The sequence below is a fragment of the Sitophilus oryzae genome, unplaced genomic scaffold (genome assembly GCF_002938485.1).
Source record: "Sitophilus oryzae breed Bouriz unplaced genomic scaffold, Soryzae_2.0 scaffold_1660_pilon_pilon, whole genome shotgun sequence".
Taxonomy (NCBI): domain Eukaryota; kingdom Metazoa; phylum Arthropoda; class Insecta; order Coleoptera; family Curculionidae; genus Sitophilus; species Sitophilus oryzae.
This window is the reverse complement of record NW_022146348.1, coordinates 1,203,534-1,229,279: the sequence shown is the minus strand read 5'-3', so window position 1 is coordinate 1,229,279 and position 25,746 is coordinate 1,203,534. Positions and strand designations below refer to the sequence as shown.

The 25,746-nt window shown below is 32.8% G+C and overlaps 2 protein-coding genes across 2 annotated transcripts in view; one reads left to right on the top strand and one right to left on the bottom strand.

The window, feature by feature from the left end:
- LOC115880900 overlaps window positions 1–25,746 on the bottom strand; it is a 149,754-nt gene that overhangs the window by 94,358 nt on the left and 29,650 nt on the right. The gene's annotated exons all lie outside the window — the stretch shown is intronic.
- On the top strand, window positions 13,349–25,708 carry LOC115880901. Its single transcript, XM_030898228.1, has 3 exons — window positions 13,349–13,699; window positions 19,123–19,405; window positions 24,582–25,708. Exons 1-3 carry the CDS (start codon window positions 13,559–13,561, stop codon window positions 25,364–25,366), a joined length of 1,209 nt encoding a protein of 402 aa, XP_030754088.1. The 5' UTR covers window positions 13,349–13,558; the 3' UTR covers window positions 25,367–25,708.

The window sequence follows — 25,746 nt, the reverse complement described above, 5'->3', positions numbered from 1 at the left end:
TTTTATTTACGTTCAGAACAGTGGAACAGTATAAATATTTCTTGTACATAAATACCGTATGATCGAAAAAAAAAACGGCGTCAGCGATGGCTATGAAATGAAGATCGCTGTCATTTTACATATAAATTTATATGGAAAATGTCATGAATCGTCATTTCCCAGCCAACTGGACGCCGTTTTTTTTTCGATCATACGGTATTTCTTCGTTTTCTTTTCTGTTCAAATGAGTGGGAGTAACAAAACGAAAGACACAGATTAACAATTTTTTAACGCATTGTGACGATAGCCAAACCTTTTTTAGATTTTGAGTTTGGTATGTAAAATTTATTATGTAAAAAAGAGGACTTTTTCAATACGTAAGAGAAAAGAGGACAGTGAGATCAAAAAGAGAACTGTCCTCTGGAATAGAGGATGGTTGGCAAACCTACATCAACACGCTTATAAAATAGTGTTTATTGTTTTTTGTAATGTTACTGCCATTGAAAATTCATATTATAATAGACACAATTCATATTATAATAGAATATTATAATAGTCAATAGACGTTTACTCTGGTTGAGATGGTTTTATTGATGATATATTGATAAATGGAGGTCTAAATTATAAGGAAATGCATTTTCTACGAAAACTTGAAGGGATAGGCAAAAAATGGTATAATACAATTTGATAGACAATTTAATTGTGCATCTGATTCTCCTAAAATATACAGGGCATTCCATTTAAATTGAAGAAGTTATTGCCGTTTGAAGCTAATAATTATTTAAAATAAATTTTTAGACACTCTGTATAAGGTAGTATTATTTTTATTATTGCAACACAATAACTGATCAATAAATAAACTTCATTAAATATTTAGTATTAAAAACATTGATACCCTTGGAGAAATGAAGCTTTAAAATTTTTACTGCAATTTCACAAAATTGAAAATATTTCAAAAACGGTAAGGTTTAAGTATAATAAACCTTAATCAAATTTACCTTTATTTTAATCGTAGAAACTAAAAATGTAATAATATACAGGGTGTTCCATTTAAAAAAAAAATTTGATATTTTTTATTTATTTGGGACACTCTGTATCTTGTAAAAATATTTTTAAATTGTAGCTCTAATAGTCCTTCAACGAACCCCAAACTTACAATTTGTAAAAATCTCATTTTTTGTTTAGCTACAATACTCCGTGTCGTATGTGGTGAACAACCCTGTATAAAACTTTAATACATGAAAATTTTAATGTGTCCGTTTTTTTGTGCCGGTGAGTGTAGTATCTTAACCTCAGATTATATTTCATAGAATCTAATTAAAATGGGGAAAGATAGGATGTACTATTTTGACGCTTGACAGCTTGGCCATATGATCGAATTTCGGGATACTCACAAACAAACCTCAATCCACTAAATACTATCACTACCACTATATTTCACATCATATTTTGCATTTGAACAACAACATGGCGAATTTGTCAGAATCGCCCATCCAAACTCTTACCATCTCAAATGTCAGTTAACTGGTTATTGAGATTCTATGAACATGGACATCATTAATCCTCAAACCGCAAAGTACCTCATGTTTTTATTATATTTAGAATTAAATAATTCGTTAGTAAAAATAACGATGTTCCAAGAAGGACAATAATAAAAATATCATGTTTGTGACCTTCAAAGAAGATTTAAATGACAGGATAAGCTTCGTTATGAAAATGACATCGCCAAGCGTAACGTTTGACGATGTCAAGAACCGTAAAAATTTGAAATCCAACATAATGAATCGCATAAATAATTACGTACAAAAAGAAAATACCAAAAAAAGTAGAATATTGTTAAGGACAATTATTATTTAAGAGAATGATTTCTCCTATACCATACCATAAACTGTAATATATTATAAAATACATTTCCACAACATTTGAATGTAAAATAGAAATAATAGAAAGTATAAATAACTATAAATCTTATCTTGGGTATAATGGAAAAAATATGTACAAGGTGTCCCACTAAGAATAGTTCTCGGCTGTATCTCGAAAACTATTAGCCGTAAGGCCTGCCGAAAAAAGATATAGAGGGTGGCGCAACACCCTGTATTTTTTTTAAATAGATCGAAGCAGATCAAATGCTCTTTCACACTATATTAGGGCTTCCTATACCTGTCTATATCTATATATTCAGTCTTCAAACTTTAGTACAGAATTGCCAAGATCAGAGAAAAGATGTCTTCATGTGCTTTATAGACTATGAAAAGGCGTTCGATAACGTTAAACATAACCTCCTTATATCATACCTCAGAGACTTGGGACTTGATGGAAAAGATATAAGGCTCATCAGTAATTTGTATTCGAACCAAAAAGCTGAAATTCGTATACATAGCGTGGGAGTAATAGAAGATTTTGAAATAAAAAAAGGGGTAAGGCAAGGGTGTATTCTATCTCCAATGTTGTTCAATTTATATGTGGAAAGAGCATTCACTGAGTCAATCTCCGATAGTCCCATTGGTTTGAAAATAAATTGTATTCCAATTAATAATATCCAATATGCGGATGACACAGTGATATTGGCAGACAATGCAATTGATCTCCAAATCCTTCTAAATAAGGTTAACAGTGAAAGTCAAAGACTGGGTTTAAACATAAATACTACAAAAACTAAATTTATGGCTGTTAGCAGAAACAATATTCCGAACACCAGAATTTACTTAAATGGAGAGGTCATCAAGCAGGTCGCACAATTTAAATATTTGGGATGCATGGTTAACGAAACGTGGGATCCGGATCAGGAGATCAAATGCAGGATCGAACAAGCAAGATCTACTTTTCTGAGACTGCGAAGATTTCTCACAGATAGGAATTTGAACTTCGGCCTTAAATACAGAATGGTGAAGTGCTATGTCTGGTCCGTTTTGTTATATGGTGTGGAAGCATGGACACTGAAGGTAGCAACAACAAACCGAATTGAAGCCTTCGAAATGTGGACCCTACGACGAATGCTAAGAGTGCCCTGGGTCGACCGTGTTAGGAATGAAGACATTCTCAGAAGAGCTGGTCTGGAACAACGTGAACTCTTCGAAATCATCAAGAAGAGGAAAATAGCCTATTTGGGACATATACTACGTGGAGAACGCTATCACTTTCAGCGTCTGATTCTCCAGGGTAAAATAGAGGGGGGCAAAAGGGGGATAGGACGAAGGAAGCTATCCTGGCTGAGAAATATTCGTCATTGGACAGGCATAGAGGACTTCCAAGCACTCCAAGTCGCGGCAGTTAACAGAACCATCTGATGAGGAAGAAAAAGATGAACGCCTACGCAGGAATCTGCACGGCACCTTAAGAAGAAGATACCTGTCTAGCTCAGATTTTGAATTAAAAGCGATTTTTAATAAAATCGCAATCAAGATGGCTGGTGTCAAAATCGACATTCGTTTACAGGGCTACTGCTACCGTCCGTATTATAAAAATAAGGTAGTTAAGGGCTTATTTTTTCGTATTTACTATATTTTTGATCTTCGTCTGAAAAAAAGTATCAAAACGCGATATTCGCCGACTTTTTAAGCTTTTATTCATCTTTACTACCACCAGCGAAAATTACACATACTCTTGCATTTAAATTTGTATAAAAACCCACAATGTTTATTAAATTGCAAGATAGCGGCCCCTAGCGTGTACTGTCAAATCCATATTATTATTGTTTATATGTTAAGCGCTCTTAAAACGCTCTTTTCTACGGTCCCTCGTTGGTTGGATTCCGGTCATCCAGTTCGGAGTTATTAACATTCAAATAAAAACAGATCTAACCTTCTCCCACCACTTTATTTTAGCAGATAGGGGAAAATCCAAATGCTATTGAAGATTATGAAGCTGATGTATATAGTACCATTATCTAGGTAGGTCAAATTTTGTAAAAATTCGATTTTCTGAGTTTTATAACAGTTGCGCCCTTTTTTTTTCTAGCGGCCTTTTTTCTTTAGTAATAAATATTTTTCTCCGCAGACCCTACGGCTAATATTTTCCGAGATACAGCCGTGAGCTATTCTTAGTGAGACACCTTATACAATAAACAAGGAACAAGGATACAGGCTGAAAACAATTAGAAAATAGAAATCATCATAAGAAAGTGTAAAATAACAACAAAAAAACATATAATTTAAAACTAATAGGGTTATAAAATAGTCTTAAGGGCTGTGATATATTGTATTGTTTGTAAAACTTTAATAGCCCATCCGGTACGTAACAAACTTTTTTGATCGTTTCTATCGTCATTATATCGCTTTTACCAAGAATGTCGCTAACCAAAGCGTAAAAAACTAATTATTTCCGGTATAATTGTCAAGACTAATTATTTCAGCTAGCGTGTGACGGTACTATGACGTGTCTTACACCCTGTAATAAGTCACTTTTGGTACTAAATCGATTTTTCCTCAAATTAAAAGTTTTATATGTTTCTAATTTCTTAGGATTATCTCCACACAAAAAAACTAAATGCTTAACTTTCTCTAAAGAGCCGGTAAGATGCAAACTGGTAGTAGAAAACAAAATTATTGAGCAAGTAGCACAGTTCAGATACCTATAGGAATAGATATGTCGCACTACCATGATCCAGAGAAAGATCTGAGAAGACAGATAAACAGAGCATCGGCCATATCAGGATATCTGAGACTAAACCAAATCATGATAAGAGTCGCTGAAATGAAGGACATAAGAACCATAATGGGAAAGACTAGAAGAGACAGAATTAGAAACACAAATATCAGACAACAATGTGGAATACAGGACGTAGTGAGATGGGGTAGGCAAAGAAGAAGTAATCGAATTATTTTCACCATCGAATAATTAGTAATAATTCATATTTCACAATCGAATTAATAATTCGAATTATTTAGTAGTATTATAAATTTAACCTAAAAATAAATTCGTCCCAGCTACTGCTCGTCTAGGGGCTATTTTAAACAAATTTGAACCCATTATTATTGCCATACCTATATTCTATCACTGAATAAAAAACAAAAAAAATATTCTTTATTCAATGTATTCTATTAACTGTGCCGAAGCCTGTGTTTAATAAATTAAACCATAATTTAAAGTTTTAAATTTAAAAGTGCCGAGTTTATGATTGTTTCAATTCCTATTGAAAAGCTCATATCTAAAATAAAAGCTTCTTCTAAAACGATATAAGTAGGTATGTCCTTATTTACGTGCGGTTCGTATTTCTTTTTATTTTATCAGTTGCAATCAATAATTATTTAGATAAAAGAAGAAAATTAATTTTAGTGTTCGGTGAAATTTGGGTGAGATGGAAATGAACCAAATAATAGTAGTATTCTTTCGTTCTGAACGAAATGAAAATTTTCACTTAAACTGATTTATTCCTACGTGGTATAGGAAATAACAATGATTTCTGGATTTTTCTATATCGGATCGTTCCTTTCTTTGTCGATTCCCTTTATAAATCAGTTTAAGTGAAAATTTTCAGTTCGTTCAGAACGAAAGAATACTACTAATAGTACTATACTAATTACTAATATTCGTATTCGTCCATAAGAGGTTATGTTTTATGTTCATTTGTAATTCGGTTACCACAGATATAATATAAAATACTACTAATTTTTATCTCGATTATATCGAAAAAGATAATTCGAATTAGTTAGTTTTAATTTACTATCGAATTAGTCGTATTATGTTAATAATTATTAACGGGAACTTCTTCTTCTTCTTAAGGTGCCGACTTCTCGCGAAGGTTGGCGACCATCATGACTAATTTTATTTTGTTGACTGCTGCCCTGAACAGGTCGTTTGATGTACAGTTGAACCATTCTCTGAGATTTCGAAGCCACGACATCCGTCTTCTTCCTATGCTTCTCTTCCCTATTATTTTACCCTGGATAATTAGTTGTAGAAGCTTGTATCTTGTACCTCTCATTACGTGGCCCATATATTGGAGTTTTCTGATTTTCACCTCTTGGGACAATTCTAGATCTTTTAGACTCTTCGTAAGACTTCTTCATTGGTAATTCTGTCAACGTATGATATCCGGAGTACCCTTCTGTAAAGCCACATCTCGAAGGCATCTATCTTTTTAAGCATTTGTTTTGTTAGAGTGGCAGCTTCTATACCATAGAGCATTATTGTAAATATGTAGCATCTTAGCATTCGTATTTTAAGGTGGTTACTTAAAAAAAAAATTAAAAAAAATACTCAAAATAGGCATTTTGATGCATAGAAAACGTGTACCAAATTTCATGAAGATATCTATAATAACATCGGAGTTATTATAAAAAAAAGTTTTTTTTAGAAAAATTTACCACCCTGTATCTCAAAAATTAAGGTGTTTAGGACATACATTCATATGAAGTTTTTTTCTTAGAATATATGTCTATGAAACACCCCCTTAAATATTAGCATGTCATTAAGGAACACCCTGTATGGTGTGTGAAAACTAGTTTTTATTTTTTTTCCACTTTTTTAAATGGAACACTCTTTTTTATAAAATTAATGTAGTTTTATCAAATTTTACAATTTGATAAAAAAAATATAGGAATGTATATCCATTTTGCAATAATAATTTTCTGAAGTATCAACATAATAAATCATATTTATTAATTCGTGACATAAAAATGTCATTGTGAAGTTAATTAAGATATTGGCAACTCATGCATAATTTTTATTACAGTAATATATGTCACTTTTAATGACAAACGCCTACTAGTGCAAAAGGCGAAAGAGAAATCTTGTTTTATTTTTAAAAAACCGACAGTTACTCAATAAAATATCAATTTTTAATATACAGTATGTCCCCGGATTGTCTTTACAACTGATTTTTTTACTATTGACATTTTGAGAAAAATGCATACTTACTTTATAAGCATTTTTGCTTTTTCTGAAATGGTTAATACAGTTTATACTTTTGTAACGTTTTTTATAAAACATTACCACTGCGAACGGCAGCTTTTCATCGGAGAGCAGTCGTGGATAAGGTATTTCACTAGAGAGAAAACTAATCAATAACAATAAACAAAAAAATATAGATATTGGGCGCCAGGCATGTACAGAGAAAGAAAACACAGTTGTATATTACTTAAAACTAATGACTATATTTATTCATGATGTTCTTTGCTGGTACATGACATTGTAGAGTTCTAGTAAATATATAGTGGTTATATGTCAAAGAAAGTGGTGTGAAGAGTTGTACTAAATATCTATGAAAACAACTATGATAAAATACAAGACATGTAAAGTTTAAGAGAATATATGAAATGTAGCATTAATTTAATTAATTTGATATGATTACTTTAATTAATTTGATTTATATGATGTTAAATCGAAGATGTTGCAACCCGTAGATTCTAGAATCTATTTTTGGTTATTCATCTGTTAAAATAGTGCAATAATAATATCTATGAAAGTAATACCATTACAAGACGTAATGTAATGAAACCTAAGATCTAAATCATATTTCAATATTAAATCGACATTGAAATTGGCGCTTATCAAATTTTATCAAGAAAAAAAATGACTTTAAACCATGTAGCTGCGAAACAAAGCAGAATCGTTCCTACGCTGATATAACAACCTAAATTTTATTTTTACGAGAGGAACCTCCCCACGAGAGGTGGCACATGTTTTTTGAAACACCCTGTTTAGCTATATAAGTAGTATTATATGCATATTTTTGTTTTATTTTAACCATTTAAATCACAAGTCAACAGAAACAGCTTTGTAGATATTTAAACTTAAGTAAACTAAAACAAAAAACATCACATATTCTTTGGTGCCTGGCGTACAGACAAATTAGGTATGTATGATTAAAGATATATGTTGTTATGATTATGTAACATTTTGCTGGGTTATTATATTATCGTATTATGATATAAATCGTAATATTATGATATAACGTGATATGAAACTTTCCGATCTTAGGATACCTGCTACTGGTATCAACTACTACTGTCACCGCTATGGGGAGATAATACACAATCGATATTGCATAGTGGTGTTTACTACTTTTCATGTTAAGGGAATATTTCCCATTTAGGATTAATTTAAAATAAATAAATTATAAGATCAAAATATTAAAAATAATAAAATTCGAAAAAATCACTAGAATATGGCATTTTAATAAAAGTTTTCACTAAATCACTAAATTATAAAAAAATCACTAGATCTAGTGAAATTTCACTAGACCTGGCAACACTGAGTGAAACGATAGCAGGGTTGCTGACTAGAGAACGTAAAAATTACGCCAAGCGCGTCAAATAAACTATCCGGCCTGAACGAGAGGGAATCCGGTTATGATAGGCCAGACATCATATATTATATATAAAAAAGACATGCAACGAACTAAAAACGTTACACTTTTCCAAATTTCTATACCGTTTTGGAAGAAATTAAAAAAAAAACATGAAAATGTGGATGAATTTAAAATTGGGTGAAGTCTTAAAAATCAAAACGCGTTTCTATGGCAATATAATTTCGTTTTCATTCTTTGATAGAATTTCAATTAACGTTATACCGTATGATCGAATAAAAACGGCGTCAGCGATGGCTATGAAATGAAGATCGCTGTTATTTTATATGTAAATTTATATGGGAAATGTCATCGATCGTCATTTCCAAGCCAACTGGACGCCGTTTTTATTCCATCATACGGTATTTGTCGCTGTTATAAAATGTTAAAGAACCACTAAATTTATTTAGTTAAACGCTACGGAAAGGGTGATATAGTTAACGGAAAATGTGATACCTTGACAATAGCAAAAAATATGACATTAATCAAAATTAATAATAACCATAGAAACGCGTTTTGATTTTTAGGATTTTTTTTAACCACATTTTCATGTTTTTTTTTTAGTTTTTTCTAAAACGGTATGGAAATTTAGAAAAATATAAGCGAAATTAATCATTTTTGACATTTTTTCATATGGTTCATTTGAAATTGTAACATGCGGTTCATAACGACAAGTTCACTCCAAATACCAAGTGTGTGGTACCAAATTATTTGTAAAAAATGCTTTTTCCAAATATGCTAACGAACCATCATCGTTCCATTTGAAAAAAAAAATGAGATATAATTAAAAATACGATTTGGGCATTTTTCAACCGGCCAGAACAAACCGGTATATACAATAACCGGCAAACGAAAAACATGGGAAGATTAAATTTATTTTTCCAAGGCTCCTTGATTAAAAATTAGTGTTTTTAACGCAGCCATGGCACTCTAAATTGAAATTTAAAATAAATTTATTTTAAGCGAAAATGTCAAAAGTTGACATACGATATGGTGTTCTATAGAGAGTGTCATTTTCTATCGAATAAAATTAAAAAAAAACCGAGGGCGCCATTTAAAAATCAAAAGTTGTAGTCATTTCCGGTAAAACAGGAAGTGACCAAAAACAATTGAATACGTCAATCAATCCTAATTTATGTCATATACTAACATACCAAATCTGTTTTTTTTTTATCTGAACAAAGGGGATAGGAGTATGAAAATTTTGCACTGAATATCGTGCCCTTAAGTGATGAAAATTACACAGAAACGATTTTTTAAAATTCATCCCCTAAGAGCGTGAAATTAGGGGTGACATTTTTTACAAGTGAACTTTTGAATATTTGTACAAAAAATTGTAAAAGTTCTAGAAGTATTAAATTTACAAACATATAAGTCTATTAAATGAAAAATGATCTATTAAATGGATGCTAAGAATCTATTTTTGAAATATGCCTTATGCAGGTGAAATTAGACACAAAGGTTGACAGCAGTTAACAAAATTGACCGCAGTACCAAAATCAGTACAAGGCAATCATAGTAAATCAAAGTAACGAATATTTGAAATGATAACTTAGTAGTCGAGTAACGATTAGTAACGAGTAACCAAAAGTACTTCCCCTAGGAGATGCAAGACCTTGTCGTTGGTGGGGAAGCTCCTGGTCAGGTGCTGGGGGGAATCCCCCCTAGCACTTGGCTTGGTCTAAGAAGCATCTCACTCATCGTCTTGTCCCTGACTGTAGTGTCGTGGCCAGAGAATTGCACCAAGACATATAACGATACCGGGCGGGGCTACGGACAGCCTCAACCTTGGGGCACCGGGGGGCACCCCATTGTATTTTACCCCTTACTTCTACATGCGGGGCTCTGTAGAAGTGGACCGACTGTCCCTAGCGACTCATGGGAACACTATGAGATCTGGTAATAATAGTAATAAAAACATCACCGGTGAAGCTGTGGGGAAACCCCCTAGCAACACTGGGAACAGTAACAATGAAAGTTCCAAGGGGCCAAACCCAAAGAGAACTACAGGAGAGGTGGCTGACACTTGCGTGAGACCATCCTCCGCAAGTGGCATACAAGCTACCACCTCCTCCAAGGGCCGGGAGCCTACCTCCTACCTCTAAACCCAACAGGCGACACAAGCTACCGTTTCGTCTACCCGGCCTGGGTCGTAGCTCCTCGACTGTGAGGTAGAGATGGGCGGTTATTGGTAAAAAACCGGTTATAGGTTAACCGGAATTATCTTTAAAAAATAATAACTTGACAAATTTAACCGACACAAATTAACCGGTTATTCAAATAACCTAACCTAGCAAAACTAAATATTTAGGTTTCCTATAGGTTTACTTACCTCTACACTCCAAAGGTCTACTTCAAATTTAGATAATAAACTTAGTTAAATCGTATGATTAAATAGAGGTTGTAGCAATGTAAGTATGTATATGTACAAAATAAATTTAAATAAAAATGCTAACCTCACTTTTTTGAGTAGACATGTATATGATATTAAAACTAGTAATTACTTAACGTTCAAATAAACCACACAACTCACAAGTTCTACAATCTACAACCAAGTTATTTTAATCAAATACCAAAAAAAAAATAAGGAGACTGAATGAATAGATAATGAAAGATTATCTTCATTCATTACTTGAACTTCAATTTTGTATTCTTTAGTCTAAGCTTCAAGAGAGACTTCAAACTACAAATAAAATATATTTACGGTGAAACGTGGGTGAAACTAGGCGAAACCATGGAAAACTTTTGAAGAACCGTTGAAAATCCGTTAAAGTGGGTTAAAATTTAAATATAGAATTTAGAGAATCTATTTGAAGTTAGGTTCGTATCACTTGGCTAGCTGGTGGCTAGTAGTAGTCTATGCCATTAGTACTTTGTTTTACGGCCTGACCTGTCAGGGCCATTCGGCCGTTGTTTTGATTATTATCATCAGGGTTCGCCTGATGCCTGATTTAATTTTGACATTTGATGTTTGATGTTATATATTTGGTCATATATTTTCGTTTTGGGAGCGGGAGCGGGATCTCCCGTTATCGTCGTAATATCTGGAAGATCCGTGCCGTTCGCTTCTTCGAAATTTACGATTCAAACAGCTAATATTTAATTGTTACTTGTTTTAAACAAGTACGATTTTTTAAAAAATAACCGGCTATAGGTTATTGAACGTAATGCAAGGTTATTAGGTTAACTGGCGAAAAAAAACTACCTTTAAATAACCGGTTATTTTAGAGGAAAATACCGCTAACTTGACTTCAATCAATTATTACACACTTGTGTATAGCGCTAATAATAAATTACATCATCTATTAGGTACTCCTAAAGATAAAATACTTACACTGAAAGGTTGGGTATTTATGAAATCTCATGTAAGGACCGTAATAAAATATAAGTTGGGCAAACTAAACGATCAATAATAACTAAGTAGATGTAAAGAACACATGCCTCGATTCAGATATGGTAGTTCAATCTTGTGATGGTTCGACATATTTTTGTTAAAGATCGTTGTGTAGATATTAATTAATAATTAAAAAATTAATCAAACATATCTTAAAGGACAAACAATTAGATGCATATGAGAACGTGGAATAAATAAATGTAAAGAAAATATTACGAACAGAGATAATGGCCCAATTCCTTTCAGTTCTCTGTTCCTTTTGCTCAACTTCGCTCTATTTATTTTCTCTCGCTTGGCTAATTTTGTCACACCTGGCAGTAGATCAAAATAAAAAAAAGGGCTCAAGGTGAGGGCTTTTGGATCTCCAGCCTCCACCTTCGTATCCAGCCAAATAATACGATATTACTAATTTATTTTGTCATAAACGTTTCTGGAGTATACGGGGTGCTTCTCGAAAGTAACTTACCCCTATAACTTCTTTATTTCCTCAGTTAAAAAAACTAAATTTGGTATGTTAGTATATGACGTAAATTAAGATTCATTGACGTAAATATTCAATTGTTTTTAGTCACTTCCTGTTTTACCGGAAATGACTACAACTTTGGTTTTTAAATGGCACCCTCAGTATATTTCTACTTTATTCGATAGAAAATGTCACTCTGAGTAGAATGAGATGCCATATGTCAACTTTTGACATTTTCGCTTTAAAAAAATCGCATTCTAAATTTCAGTTTAGAGGGCCATGACAGTGTTAAAAACACTAATTTTTAATCAAGGAGTCTTGGAAAAATAGATTTGATCGTCTAAGGTTTTTAGTGTCTTGTCCTGACCGGTCAAAAGCTCAAATCGTTTTTTTTTTAATAATTTCGCATTTTTTTCAAATGGAACAAGCGCGGCTCATTAGCATATTTAGAAAACGCATTTTTACGAATAATTTGGTACCACACACTTGGTATTTCGAGTCAATTTGTTGTTATGAACCGCATGTTATACATGTTACAATTTCAAATAAACCATATGCGAAAATGATATTCATTCTACTCAGAGTGTCATTTTCTATCGAATAAAGTAGAAATATGCCGAGGGTGCCATTTAAAAATCAAAAGTTGTAGTCATTTCCTGTAAAACAGGAAGTGACCAAAAACAATTGAATACGTCAATCAATCCTAATTTATATCATATACTAACATACCAAATCTGTTTTTTTTTTTATCTGAACAAAGGGGATAGGAGTATGAAAATTTTGCTATGAATTCTATGGAAGTAATAATAAATTTGAATAAGTAATATTTGGCGACGTAATTCCGGAAAAAGCCGAACCGCTCCGAAATTATCAAAAGCTTTAGAGAGCGACCGTTTTAAGAATATAGCCAAATAGTACTTGTATTTAGATTGTCCTTATGAGCACTTTCCAATCCAAACTTGTTTCTTTTATCTATGATCCGTAGAACCCCTGCTACGATGGACTATCCGCGAGCGGATGTGCTATATGATTTCAGATTGACAACACAGGCCCGATGGTCCACGCGGACGGACTGCTGCATGTGAAACAGCACAATATTTACTATTTCAAACAGCTGTGATGACACAACTTAACAACCTTGATGTATATTATCGTCGTCTACGGATATGTTCTACACATATAATTTAATGTGGCTAATCAAAAAAGTTAAATTAGCACTGTCATTTGCTGCGTCGCACGATAACAACAATCATAATAGATATATCTCTCGTCCGACGAACACTTAATGAACAAATACGCGAAACGATAACAAGGCAAAACAAAATTATTAATATTGTCCTGGCTAAAAATTAATTATTAGTATATGAACACAGTGCGCTAGAGGGTTGCATTTAAGGTTGCAAAGTAAAGTTTGTTGTGTATAGTGTAAGAGACCATGGCAGAAAAAACAAAATTCGAAGACTTGGAAGGGCTGATTAAAGGTACTATTAAAGGAGAATTAATTGAACAATCCGCCAAATATTTATTAGAACCTGGTGAGAATTATGGCAGTGTCATGTACAAAGTAGATTTTAAGGTAAGTCAAAAATTTCGAATAAAAGTGTTTTGTTGTGTTCAGTGATTTGTGCATGTCTGCCGCAACATCAAAAATTCGATTCTTCCTGCAATTTTTGCAAAAGCTTTAAATTGTGGGGACGAGTTTGAATTCGAGATAAAATCTATTTATCAAATTCCTGACCACTTCGAAAAAGTCGTCGAGCTTTTCGACAGCAGTCTCACGTGGTCGTTTCTTTCCAGAGCTGGATATCATTTTATCGGGGTTAGTTTTCAGCCTTTTTTTTATCTTCTGTGTGAATTTTTTTATAGCCGATACGCTAACTCCGGTATAAAGAAATATCCGCTCAAGTTTACGTTTAAGCGGCAACTTAAGCGAACTCTCTGTAGCTTCTTCATCGCAAACCCTATTATGAACACAAGGAAATAAACCAAATGAGATTTCATCCACGTTATTATTCACTTACCTATATAAATTAGCTATTATTTCTCTTGTCTGACTATGTAGCGTCTTGCCCTTAACACATTTGTTCGTTTTAAAACACAAATATACGATCAAACTTGATATTAATAATTAAAAACTACGAACGAAAAACATTATAACAAGATAACAACACAATAAAACACAATTTAACTATCAAATATACGAAAAATATAGGAATAAAGTTTAGGATAACCGGTATAAAATAATGAAATAAAGTAATAATGATCAAAAAAATGACACCGCCACTGGATATTTCAATAGTATTCAATATTCCTACTATTTTCAGAAGAGACCGTGAAGTTGGGGATAAAGCAAGCGAATAGGAAAGGCGTAAAAGCCATGGCAACCGCGTGGTAACAAATCCTGTGACGTAGTCTCGCCAATCATGTTCGACGAATAGGCGGCCATGCGCGGCGATGCCGGTTTGCCAATGATATCGTTGAAAAATCTTCAACTTTCATAATATGCGGATTATACAGAATGAAAGAAATAAGTTATTAAATAAAACATATCAAACAATATGAACTACGTTAAAATTCCTTAGTAATATTCGTCAGAATATATGCTAAACAGATTATATATAATAAAAATATATTAAATTTATAGTTCATGTCTGGCAATTTTGCAATTTTATAGATAAACGTGGCAATATCGATTTTTTTTCTCGCATTCCTTCCGTAGCTTCAGATCCGCTGGTCAAACAGTACTTAAGGCCACTGTGGCTTGACCTCGCCAAAATTATCATCGAATGCCATTCTTCGACGCCTTTTTTTCGATCATATGGTATTTGAATAATGGTTGAAAATGTAAACACATTTTCGTTGTTTCATTTCATTTTGTTGTTTCGATCTAAAATTTCGATAAATTATTATATTCGAATAACTATTAATGCGAAACGTTTAGTTATAATACAGAACATAAAAATAAATTGTAGCTAAAATAAATTATAGTGAATTATATCAAATCAAAAATAATCTTTATTAAATAAAAAAAATTAAAAATAATTGCATATGTAATTCCTACAACAATGGTACATGGCGAAGTTCAAATCTCTGATAAACATAGGTACGTCTTGTTTGAATACAAACTCAAACAAAATAATGTAAAGTTATATTTTTAAAAACAATTTTAAAATATATTAGACAGATCAATAAATACTTAAAAAAAAGCGTCATGTTTGGAATTTCAAAACATTCAAGTAGTCGACATATGTGTACAGGGTGGGTCAAATTCGACGCTTTTAAACACCCTTTTCTATAGGAGATAGACGAAAACTAATATTGGTGTCTGGAGCTCAATTTTCATTAAAAACATGATGGTGAAAACTGCACATCAATATCTGTTACCGTTTCGGAATTACGGGGTGTTTTTCAAAAATGTGCATTTTTAACAAATCGTTGTAACTTTTTTACTATGGAAAATTTTGAATTTCTATGAAAACATTTCCAAAGCACCTTTTTACGTAGAATTTAATGGTTTAAGTATAATTTTTTTAAAACTAATAATTTAAGAGTTATCAACAGAAAAATTGATTTTTTATTTGGGACACCCTCTATATTTTTGATTAACTGAAAAGAATTTAAAATTACCTTTCCAAAAATATAGCACACTTGATATTTTGTTATAATCCCCTTCGAAATACAGAATTTTGAAAAGTTCGCCACTTTTAACTAGTAGGCTTTGGACCCCTTATTGATGATATGCCCTTAATGGAACTCGAAAACATATTTTTCCAGCAAGACGACGCACCGCCTCTGAACGCTGAAGTTATCAGCAAATTTTTGCATCCAAATTCAAGAATAATTAAATAGCTAACCAAGATTCCAGCCGTTGGCCGTCGAGGCCGCCTGACTTAGTGCCCATGGATCTAATCCTATGGATATATTTGCGGAAAAATAAAGGTTCCTTATTCTTCCGTATAATCTAGATAAGAATTAGAAATACTTAGCAGTTATGAGAGGGTATCTTTCACCCCCACTGAGTTAATGAATTCCGCGAGAAATGTTCAAAATCTGCCTCGTCTCGTCTGTCCATAACAGAAGACGGTAGATATGTCGAACACCTGTAGCAAAATCTCATGTCTTGGTTTGCTATTTATTTTTATTGTTATTAGATATAGTTTAACAGTGTTGATGTTGGTTAAATATATTTTAAATTGTTATAAAATTCTGCATCTCTCATAGCAAATATTATTTTCGTTTTAATTGATACTCACACCTAATTTTTTTTTGCATTACAGCCGGTGCCGTTCAAAGCCTACTCATTTAAAGCGGGCGAATTTTTATATACTTTATATCTCGAAGAGGAATCGAGCAAAATATCAAGTGTGTTATATTTTTCGAAAGGTAATTTTAAATTATTTTCAATACATTAAAAATATCAGGGTATCCCATATAAAAAATCAAATTTTCTGTTGATAATTCTTAAATTATTAATTTTAAAAAAATTATACTTAAACCATTAAATTCTACGTAAAAAGGTACTCTGGAAATGTTTTCATAAAAATGATTCATAGCAAAATTTTCCATAGCAAAAAAGTTACAGCGATTTGTTAAAAATGCATATTTTTTAAAAACACCCCGTAACTCCGAAACGGTAACAGATATCGATATGCGGTTTTCACCATCATGTTTTTGACAAAAATTTAGCTCCAGACACCGATATTAGTTTTCGTCTATCTCCTATAGAAAAGGGTGTTTCCATTTAAAAGCGTCGAATTTGACCCACCCTGTACAAGTTATGAAAGCTCAGACAAGACTCAAACCGAATAATAAAAAGTACCTATAAAATATTTTAAAAGATATTAGTGAGCATCAATATCAACGAAATGAACTACTTAAATCAAAGCATATTAAAGGTTTTGTATTATTCAATTATCCGGTTATACCTATTAACTTATTAATATTCCTTTGAACGTCTAAAGCAAGTCCAAAGTTAAGAATAAGAAAAGTAGAAACATAACCAACATGAGATACAGGCCAGAGACATCGATTTGTGACGTCATGTATTGACATGATCCAAAAGCAAAATATTCAGGAGATATTGTCCTGACCGCAAAATTATATTTTAGAAAAATTTACACACGAATTTATTGCACAGGGTGTTTTAAAGTTAGAGTAAAAAACAACCCCTTGATTAACCCTAACGATTACAAAAAACCGAGTTTACAAATTAAAGTTGATATACACACGCCGGAAAAGTCTGGGGATATTACAATTTTATCCAGCCATCGTCAGTAATTTTATTATTTGCATTTTTGATATAATAAAATTAAAATAAACAAATAGTTTACAGAACGTATTGGAAATAAAGATGCGTAATTTACCGAATTTTTCAAATTTGCCTGGATTTTTATTGAACTCAAAAAAATACACACATTTTTTTTATTCTAAACTGTGAATTAAAAAAAAAGATAAAACCATTTTTACTTAATAAAGGGTATAGCCTCCTCTACTGTTCATTACAGCCCTACATCGTCTCTCCATGCTCCTGATCAGGTTGTCGATCTCTTCTTGAGATATAGCCTGCCACGCTGCATTCACGGCCCGAACCAGATCTCTACGAGTTTCACAAGGCATACCCATTCTCAAAATTCTTCTTTGGACCGCGTCCCATACGTGCTCGATGGGGTTGAGGTCAGGAGATTGTGCCGGCCAGGGTAAGATGTTTAATTGATGAGCATTGATAAACTCACTTACCACTCTGGCTGTATGAGGCCGTGCATTGTCATGCATGAGAATGAAGTTTCTCCCAAAATCATTGGCATATGGTAACACGACAGGCTCAAGAATTAAATCACGATATGTGATTCCTGTTAGAAACCTTTCAAGAAAAACGAGATCGGTTTTTCGGCCTAACTGGACTCCTCCTCAGACCATAACTCTTCCACCTTGATAAGGGTGCACTTCCTGAACATGATCCAACCGAATAAGATTTCCAGGTTCTCTCCATACCCTAAGCCTTCTCGAATCCGGATGAATTCCAAAGCGTGACTCATCCGTGAAGAGAACATTAAACATGATCTTGAGCCCACAAATATCGTACCTCTCGATTTCCTCTCGTTAAGGGTTGAGCTCTCCAGGGGCGTCTGCTTCTTAAGTTGACCTCCCTTAATCTATTGTGAACAGTGTCAGGACTAACGGTTACATTATGTGTTTCCTGGAGAATTAAACTAAGCTCTGGTGCTGTAAGAGTCGGTCGGCGTCGAGCATTTAATTGTAAAAAATGATCTTGCTGAGGGGTAGTAAGGCGATGTCGCCCTGTGTGGCTTTCAGCAACATCACCACTTTCACGGTAGCGTGCACTTAATCGCGATATTACACTATACGTTGTATTTAATGCTCTAGCTACGTCGATTTGGTGCATTCCAGCTTCGAGCATACCCATGGCCCTTAGCATTTCGTCTCTGTTAAGATGTCTACGCTCCATAATGTCGTTTAATACTAAACAGAGTTATCTGAATGAATTCTGGCCAGTTATCATAAAAACATAGCCAGTACAGGTTAAATTCGAACAATTGATGATAGGTGCTTTTTATACATTTGACAAAAAATGGACAAACACTTCTGCAAATATCACAAATTTAGAAATAACTAGTGTGACTACTTCGTTTCAATCGAAGTAGAAAGAATCGGCCTACAAATATGTGGTTGTTTATTCAAAACATTTATTTTTAACTTTAATAAAATGATATCCCTAGATTTTTCCGGTGTGTGTATATAATAACTATATACAGCTTGCTAAAAGAATCATGAAATTAGGGCTAAAAATAACAAAAATATAACACTAAATTTGACTAAAAATTTCTTCGTTGCGTTTTTATTGCATATGATGAGTGTATAAAAGCTCTACAATTTCATGTATATTTTAAACCACTTATCGACCTTCAATTTGCACAAATATCTCTTTCACACGCTCAGTAATAACAGCTGGCAGACATCTCTAACATTCTCTGTTTGTAGGTAAACGATGATGGAAAAGTGAAAGAATACCATGCGGTGGCGAAATGCACACCTTTAAACAAGGTGACCCAAGAAATGTTCAACATTCAAGTTACGTTCAAAGCCGAAATAGGCTGGTACACAACGGTCGTACCAGCCTATCAACAATTTCAAAATGACCAAGGAGCAAAATCGGAGATAAACTTTTTTCAAAAGTTGTACGGCAGCCGGATTAACTTACAGCCAGAGAGCGACGTAGTGGACGAGGACGGTGTCATTTTAACTGAAAATTTAACGTGTCTAGGTATGAAATTCAATAATCTGCTTTATCAATTCAAAAATAAAATGTATTTTTCTGTCAAAAAAGTATGCGCATCACAAGGATACTATAGAGATAAGGATAGTTCGATTCCTATCTTCCTGCACTGTCAGTTTTTTTACGTCATCTACTGACCGAGTTGAAGTTGGCGCTAAAGATTTTAGACAGTGACAGTTATTTTTGCATTTGACGGACGAGCGCACAGTGCGTTGGAAGATAAATTTAGCGGGATAAAAGCGTTTGGTTAGAAATAAGCCAAAAATGTGTACTGATAAGAATAAATAGTAGACATTCCAATTGATACAAAAATGCATTAATATTCTTTGTATTTCGATACATTTTTATCAACCAAATTTGATCGTTTTCTGTTCAACAAGGCAGAGATCATACGAAAACAAAATATTTACAAGTGCTTATACATTTTATTAGAAAGCCAAATTATGTTGAAGATTGCCAAAGGTATATACTTTTCTACTGTACGTATATTATTTGTTAAAATCCTTCGTGCCTTTGTTCTGCAGATATCAAACTTTCACTTTTTTTTTCAAATATCGATATATTGAATGATGTAGATCTTTTGAGTTACCAATAGTTACCAACACAGGTAGTCACAGTCACAGGGAGTTCAAGCTTAACAGGTGAATGCCCAAAAAGATTCATTTCAATCGGATAGTATAAAAATAAAACAACTCCATCAAAAGGCACTGAGTTTAAAAAATTGTCTTAGATACTTACTCTATATGAATTTACAATTACCGAGTGTTAAAATTAAAATATCTATCTTATTTATTATTTTCAAAATAAAATATATTTTTCTAAAATAAATTATAGAGGGTGTCACAAGATTACAAATTAATTAAAAAAAAACTGCTAAAGAGTTTTTTGATATCATAATTTTATGTATTTGACAATAGTTTACAATACGGTTTTTGTGTGTCATATACGAATAATATCATAGTTTTATTATCTTGTATTTATTTATTAATAAATTAAGTTGTTAATAAATAAATAAATTTAACCATATAATTGCTATATATTAGACCATTTGCTACGTTCTTAGATTTTAAGTCCCAAACATTGCTCTTGAAATTTTGTCCCGCTAGAATAACCATCCGCCGCACTGTGGAGCGCTGGTCAGCGCGTGACGTAGCATTCCACGGCGACTCGACAGCGGCTATTTGACGCGATCGAACAGTCCTTTAGAATATATACAGTCCTTGTGCGCATCATACTTAATAAATTATAATACAGGGTGGTCTGAATTGTAATCGGGAAACCATATATCTATTAACTATATACAGGGTGCTACAAATTCGAGGTACGAGCATTATTGGTATCTCGGTAACCGTAATAGATACGAACGTGGTTAAATTGGGACAAAGTTGTGCTTTGGGATGTTCAACAAAAGATGCCATCAAAAAAGCTTTAAAAATTTCAAGAATTGCTGAGGTTTTTGGTTTTCAAAAAAAAACGGATATTTTTGAAAATCAAATTTATTTTTTACTATCGTTACTTTTTAGAAAATCAAAAAACTAATTGCACATTTAGTGGAGTGCTTTAAGCCCTTATGGAATACAACCCTCGGAATTCATTTACTGTCAACGAATTTTTATAAAACTTTTTGCATTGTATTGTTAATAAGATATATTACAAAGTTTACCCATTTAATTTAAATTGAGTTTAAATATCTTTGGTTAAATATGAGACACTTTTTTCTGCGTTCTAACTTCTTTAGGGGTACTTTTGGTATATTTTTACTTTTGCAATAGTTTTTTTTACCACCAAATGCCTTTTATAGAAGAAATACTTTTGTATTTAAACGGTTGTAACTTCTAACTAAGAAAAAAATAACAGTTTTAAAAATGTCTCATTTTTAAACCACTTGCCTCTACATTAGTATTTTATCTCTATACCCATGAAATATTGACATTTTAGATTATTTTTAAAGATGTAACAAATTTTCCAAAAAGAAAAGTAAAGTAAAGATTTCAGTTAACGTCTCCTTTTTGCTGCCAGGGCTAATCTGGACGGGGCCTACTTTGTTTACGCGGAATCCGAACCGCGGTCCTCGGCCATATCATGGTCAATGGCCTACCGACTTGGCAAGTGTCTAAATCAACTCTTACTCACGAGATATCCGATCTCATCCGATCTCGAACTGGCGCGGCGTGAATGGGCAGTGTGTGTCAATAGATTTTACACTTTTGCCTTTATTTGACAACAGCATGATACAGAGTTTCGAACCAGTCACCTGTCCATCCACTAGTATCGCCTTACGGCGCTTAACTTCGGTGTTCTAATGGGAACCTGTGTTTTAACGTAGCTGGGCCGTTGCCCTTTCCAAAAAGAGTCCAGATTCTAATATCCAGATACAGTTCGCTTATTTCATTAAAAAAAAAGGTTTAAATATTTTTATGTTAAAGAGGCCTAATTAATATAATCCCAGTATTCAAACTGCATTAATTGACTGTAACGTTGATTAATAATAATTGCTCCAAATACTATTAAACTGAATTTTGTATGTGTATTAAAGAGTGTGGTAAAAAATAACACCTTATAAATTTTATTTCATTTTTTGACGAATGCTTATTTATAACAACAGAGACGTTCATTTTAATAACTTATTATTATATTAATTTATGAGTCAAATCCACATTTATTTAGAATAAGTTATTAATTAAAACAATTAAGTATGTAATTAACTAATTTTTGGGCGGAAATAATGGTGGGTATATTTAATTATTAGTAAAATTATACAGGGTGGCGCCTCTCATACGCTGCGGAAGTTCCAAGGAGAGTGTTAGTATATATCGAAATGAAATTTTGGCAGCATATGTAGGTTAACTGAAAGCATTTTATAAAAATATATAGAATTATACAGGGTGTCCCAAAAAAAGTTACACATTAAAGTTGTGTTTTTTCTAATGGAACACCCTATATATTAATTGATTTTCGGATTTTAGGGAAAAAATAAAGGTGAGTTTTATTAAAGAAGCATATACCTAAAATCTAAGGTTTTTGATATATTTCACATTTTGTGAAAATTAAGAGTAAATTTTAAATTTCGATAATATATAGCTACCTAAATTTTAGTTGGCCTTGTATAGATTAAGATTTAAATACAGTAACCATTGTATGTTAAACCAAATTGAAATTTGACCCGAAAAGTTATACAGGGTGTGACAAAATTAATATGGAACATTAGTCACTTTTAAAAGCAAGCTACTCCTTTATTTTAAATGAAACACCCGGTATATTTTTCCGGTGATCAATGGGGAATTTATATATCTTCAAAATATTATTAAGGTTGCCTACCCCTCAGACAAAGATTTTCCCAGATATTTTAATTTTTATGATTTTGCATCAGTAAATCTTTATTATTTTAAAAAATCTAGGTCTCTCTCTTTTGTTAATTTAACAAAAATTAAAGATTGTAGAGTAAAATACTCAAGGGTAATAAAAAGATACACGTTTAAAACATATTTTAATTATTACAGAATTAAAACTAGATATAAACCTATAATTATGCGACAAAAATTAACTAGATGAAATCAAATGCTCAAGATGCTTCCTTTCCTGTTAACTGCATAAAATGATTGTCTTTTCAAAAGGATCTTTTCATTTTAAAGGGCATATGTGGAGTTCTATCTCGAAAAGCAGCTAAAATAATTTCTCACATATTGTCGACAATAGTTGGTCGAGTTTTATAAACACTGTCTTTAACATATCCCCATAAAAAAAAAACAGACTAAATAAAATCTGGAGCATTTAAGCATTCTATTAATTGGTGAATGCACACTGCATTCACCAACTAGGTAATGGAATCATATCAATTCTCTCTGATGTAGGATAAGTTTGCATTTGTGGCAAATTTCTGAGAATTTTTTTTTAACTGACACAAAATTATAGCTAGTTGTTACAGTTGGACTAATTTGACAGCTATGTTGAAGTAACGTCAGACATAATCACCAGCCACCTAGATTTTATCAAATAATAAAGATCTACTCAGATCGAATCATGTAAATGAAAATATCTAGGAAAATATTTGTTTGAGGGGTAGGCAACCTTAATAGTATTTTGAAGAGACATGAATTCTCCATTGAATGTCGGAATAATATACTGGGTGTTCCATTTAAAATAAAAGAGTAACACGCTTTTAAAGGCGACCAATGTTCAATATTAATTTTGGCTCACCCTGTATAGCATTTTGGATCAAGTTTTAATTTGATTTAAAGTACTATAGTTAATTTAACGACATATTAGGCTATACGGGATAAATTCCAATTTAGGTAGCTTTTATCGTAATTTAAAAATTGTTCTTTATTTCTAGAAAATGTTACATTTAAAATGTTAAAAACCTTACATTTTAGTCATATACTTCTCTTGTAAAACTCACCTTTATTTTTCGCCTAGAATCCAAAAATCCATTAATATATAGGGTGTTCCATTACAAAAAACGCACCTTTGATATGTAACTTTTTTGGGGGACACCCTGTAGAAGTCTCTATATTTTTAAAAAGTGCTCTGAATTAACCTACATATGCTCAATATTTTTTATTTAAATACAAACTGTCGTTTTCCTTGGAGCCTCCGCGGCGTATGAGAGGCGCCACCCTGTATAAGAGTTTCTTGCCTTGAACTGCTAATATAGAAATTAATTCCACGCTGTGTTCGACATAATGTGGATCAACCTGCTCTCACTACCGTTTTCGGGGTCCTACCCCATCATCAGGTGAGCTTGGGTCGTTTCCACAATGTGTGTTTGACAAGTCGTGTTTATATACTCTGCGCTGTGCTCGACATATTGTGGAAACGACCCAAGCTCACCTGATGATGGGGTAGGGCCCCGAAACCGGTAGTGAGAGCAGATTAATCCACATTATGTCGAACACAGCGTGGAATTAATTTCTATATTAGCAGTTCAAGGCAAGAAACTCTTATATAATTTTATTATATACCTAAAAACTGCAAGAAATTTATTTTCTATTATTTAATTATTAGTATACTCTTTAACAAGGACTTAAATAGTTTTCTTTTTGTAAACAAATGGGCTTTAGTACATATTATGTTGCTTTAAAAAAATCTAAAATGTCATTATTCCAAGGGTATTAGCCTTGTATATATATTTTTAGTATTAGTAATATTTATTTTTTCATTTCAGGTTATAGGAACGTGGACCGTCATAAAGGATTTGATTTAAACGCAACTTATTCGGTACTCAGAGATCTTGCTGCTTTTCATGCAATACCCTTGGCAATAAGGCTTAAAGATGGAAATCTGTTTGAAAAAAAAGTTGCTCCATATTTTTCCAATTTTGTTATGGATCCCAAATTGTGGACAGACGTGGCTAAAATGGTATTAGACATTATTGACGAAATACCAAGCTGTCTATATTTGAAGGAAAGGATAAGGCAAAACGTAGAAAACGCAAAACCATACGAACCACATTATTCCGGCGATGGTGTTTGGAAAACAGTCATTCACAATGATTTTTGGTCCAACAACGTAATGGTTACCGACGACGAAGATCCAAAAACCATTATATTGGATCTTCAGGTGCCAAATATGGGTAATCCAGCAATGGATGTAATTTTTTTTCTTCTAACGTCGGTCAGTCTAGACGTAATTACCGATCGACTAGAACACTTTATTCACCACTACTACGTCACATTTATTGCAAAACTTACTGAATTGGGAGTCTCAACTGACAAATATAAATATGTAGATTTTCTGAACGAAATCGATAGAAATGCAACAAAATGGGAGTTCATGCATGCGTTATGTCATACTCAAATAATTATGAATGACAAAGGAGAATCTGATTTTGACAGTAGGGATGTCGATTTTAAAATGGAGGACATTGATTTTCAAGTGAAATTAACGGACAGACACAAAATCAAATTTGAATCGATCATTTTAGAAGCGGCTAAAAGACATTGGATCTAAGTTAAAGATTACCATTGACCGCGGTATTGTATATTTATAAACTTTATATTAGAAACAGAAATTGCGGAAATAATTTCAGTTGTTTTAAATGTTATTGTTAATTATTATTATTATTGTTAGAATGAGCTTAAATTTGGTATGTTAGTATACGACATAAATCAGCATTGGATCTAAGTTAAAAATTACCGTTGACCGCAGTATTGTGTGTGTATACTAAGGGCTTGCAAAGGTTAGTCTTGGGTCGAGATTTCCGTATGTAAGAAGAGTACAATGCCTTTATAATGTACTGAACAAAGAGAGGACAGTAAACACGTTGCCAAACGTATGAAATAAACCGAGAAACTGTGCACATCGCTAAGAGACGTGGAAGGAGATATAGC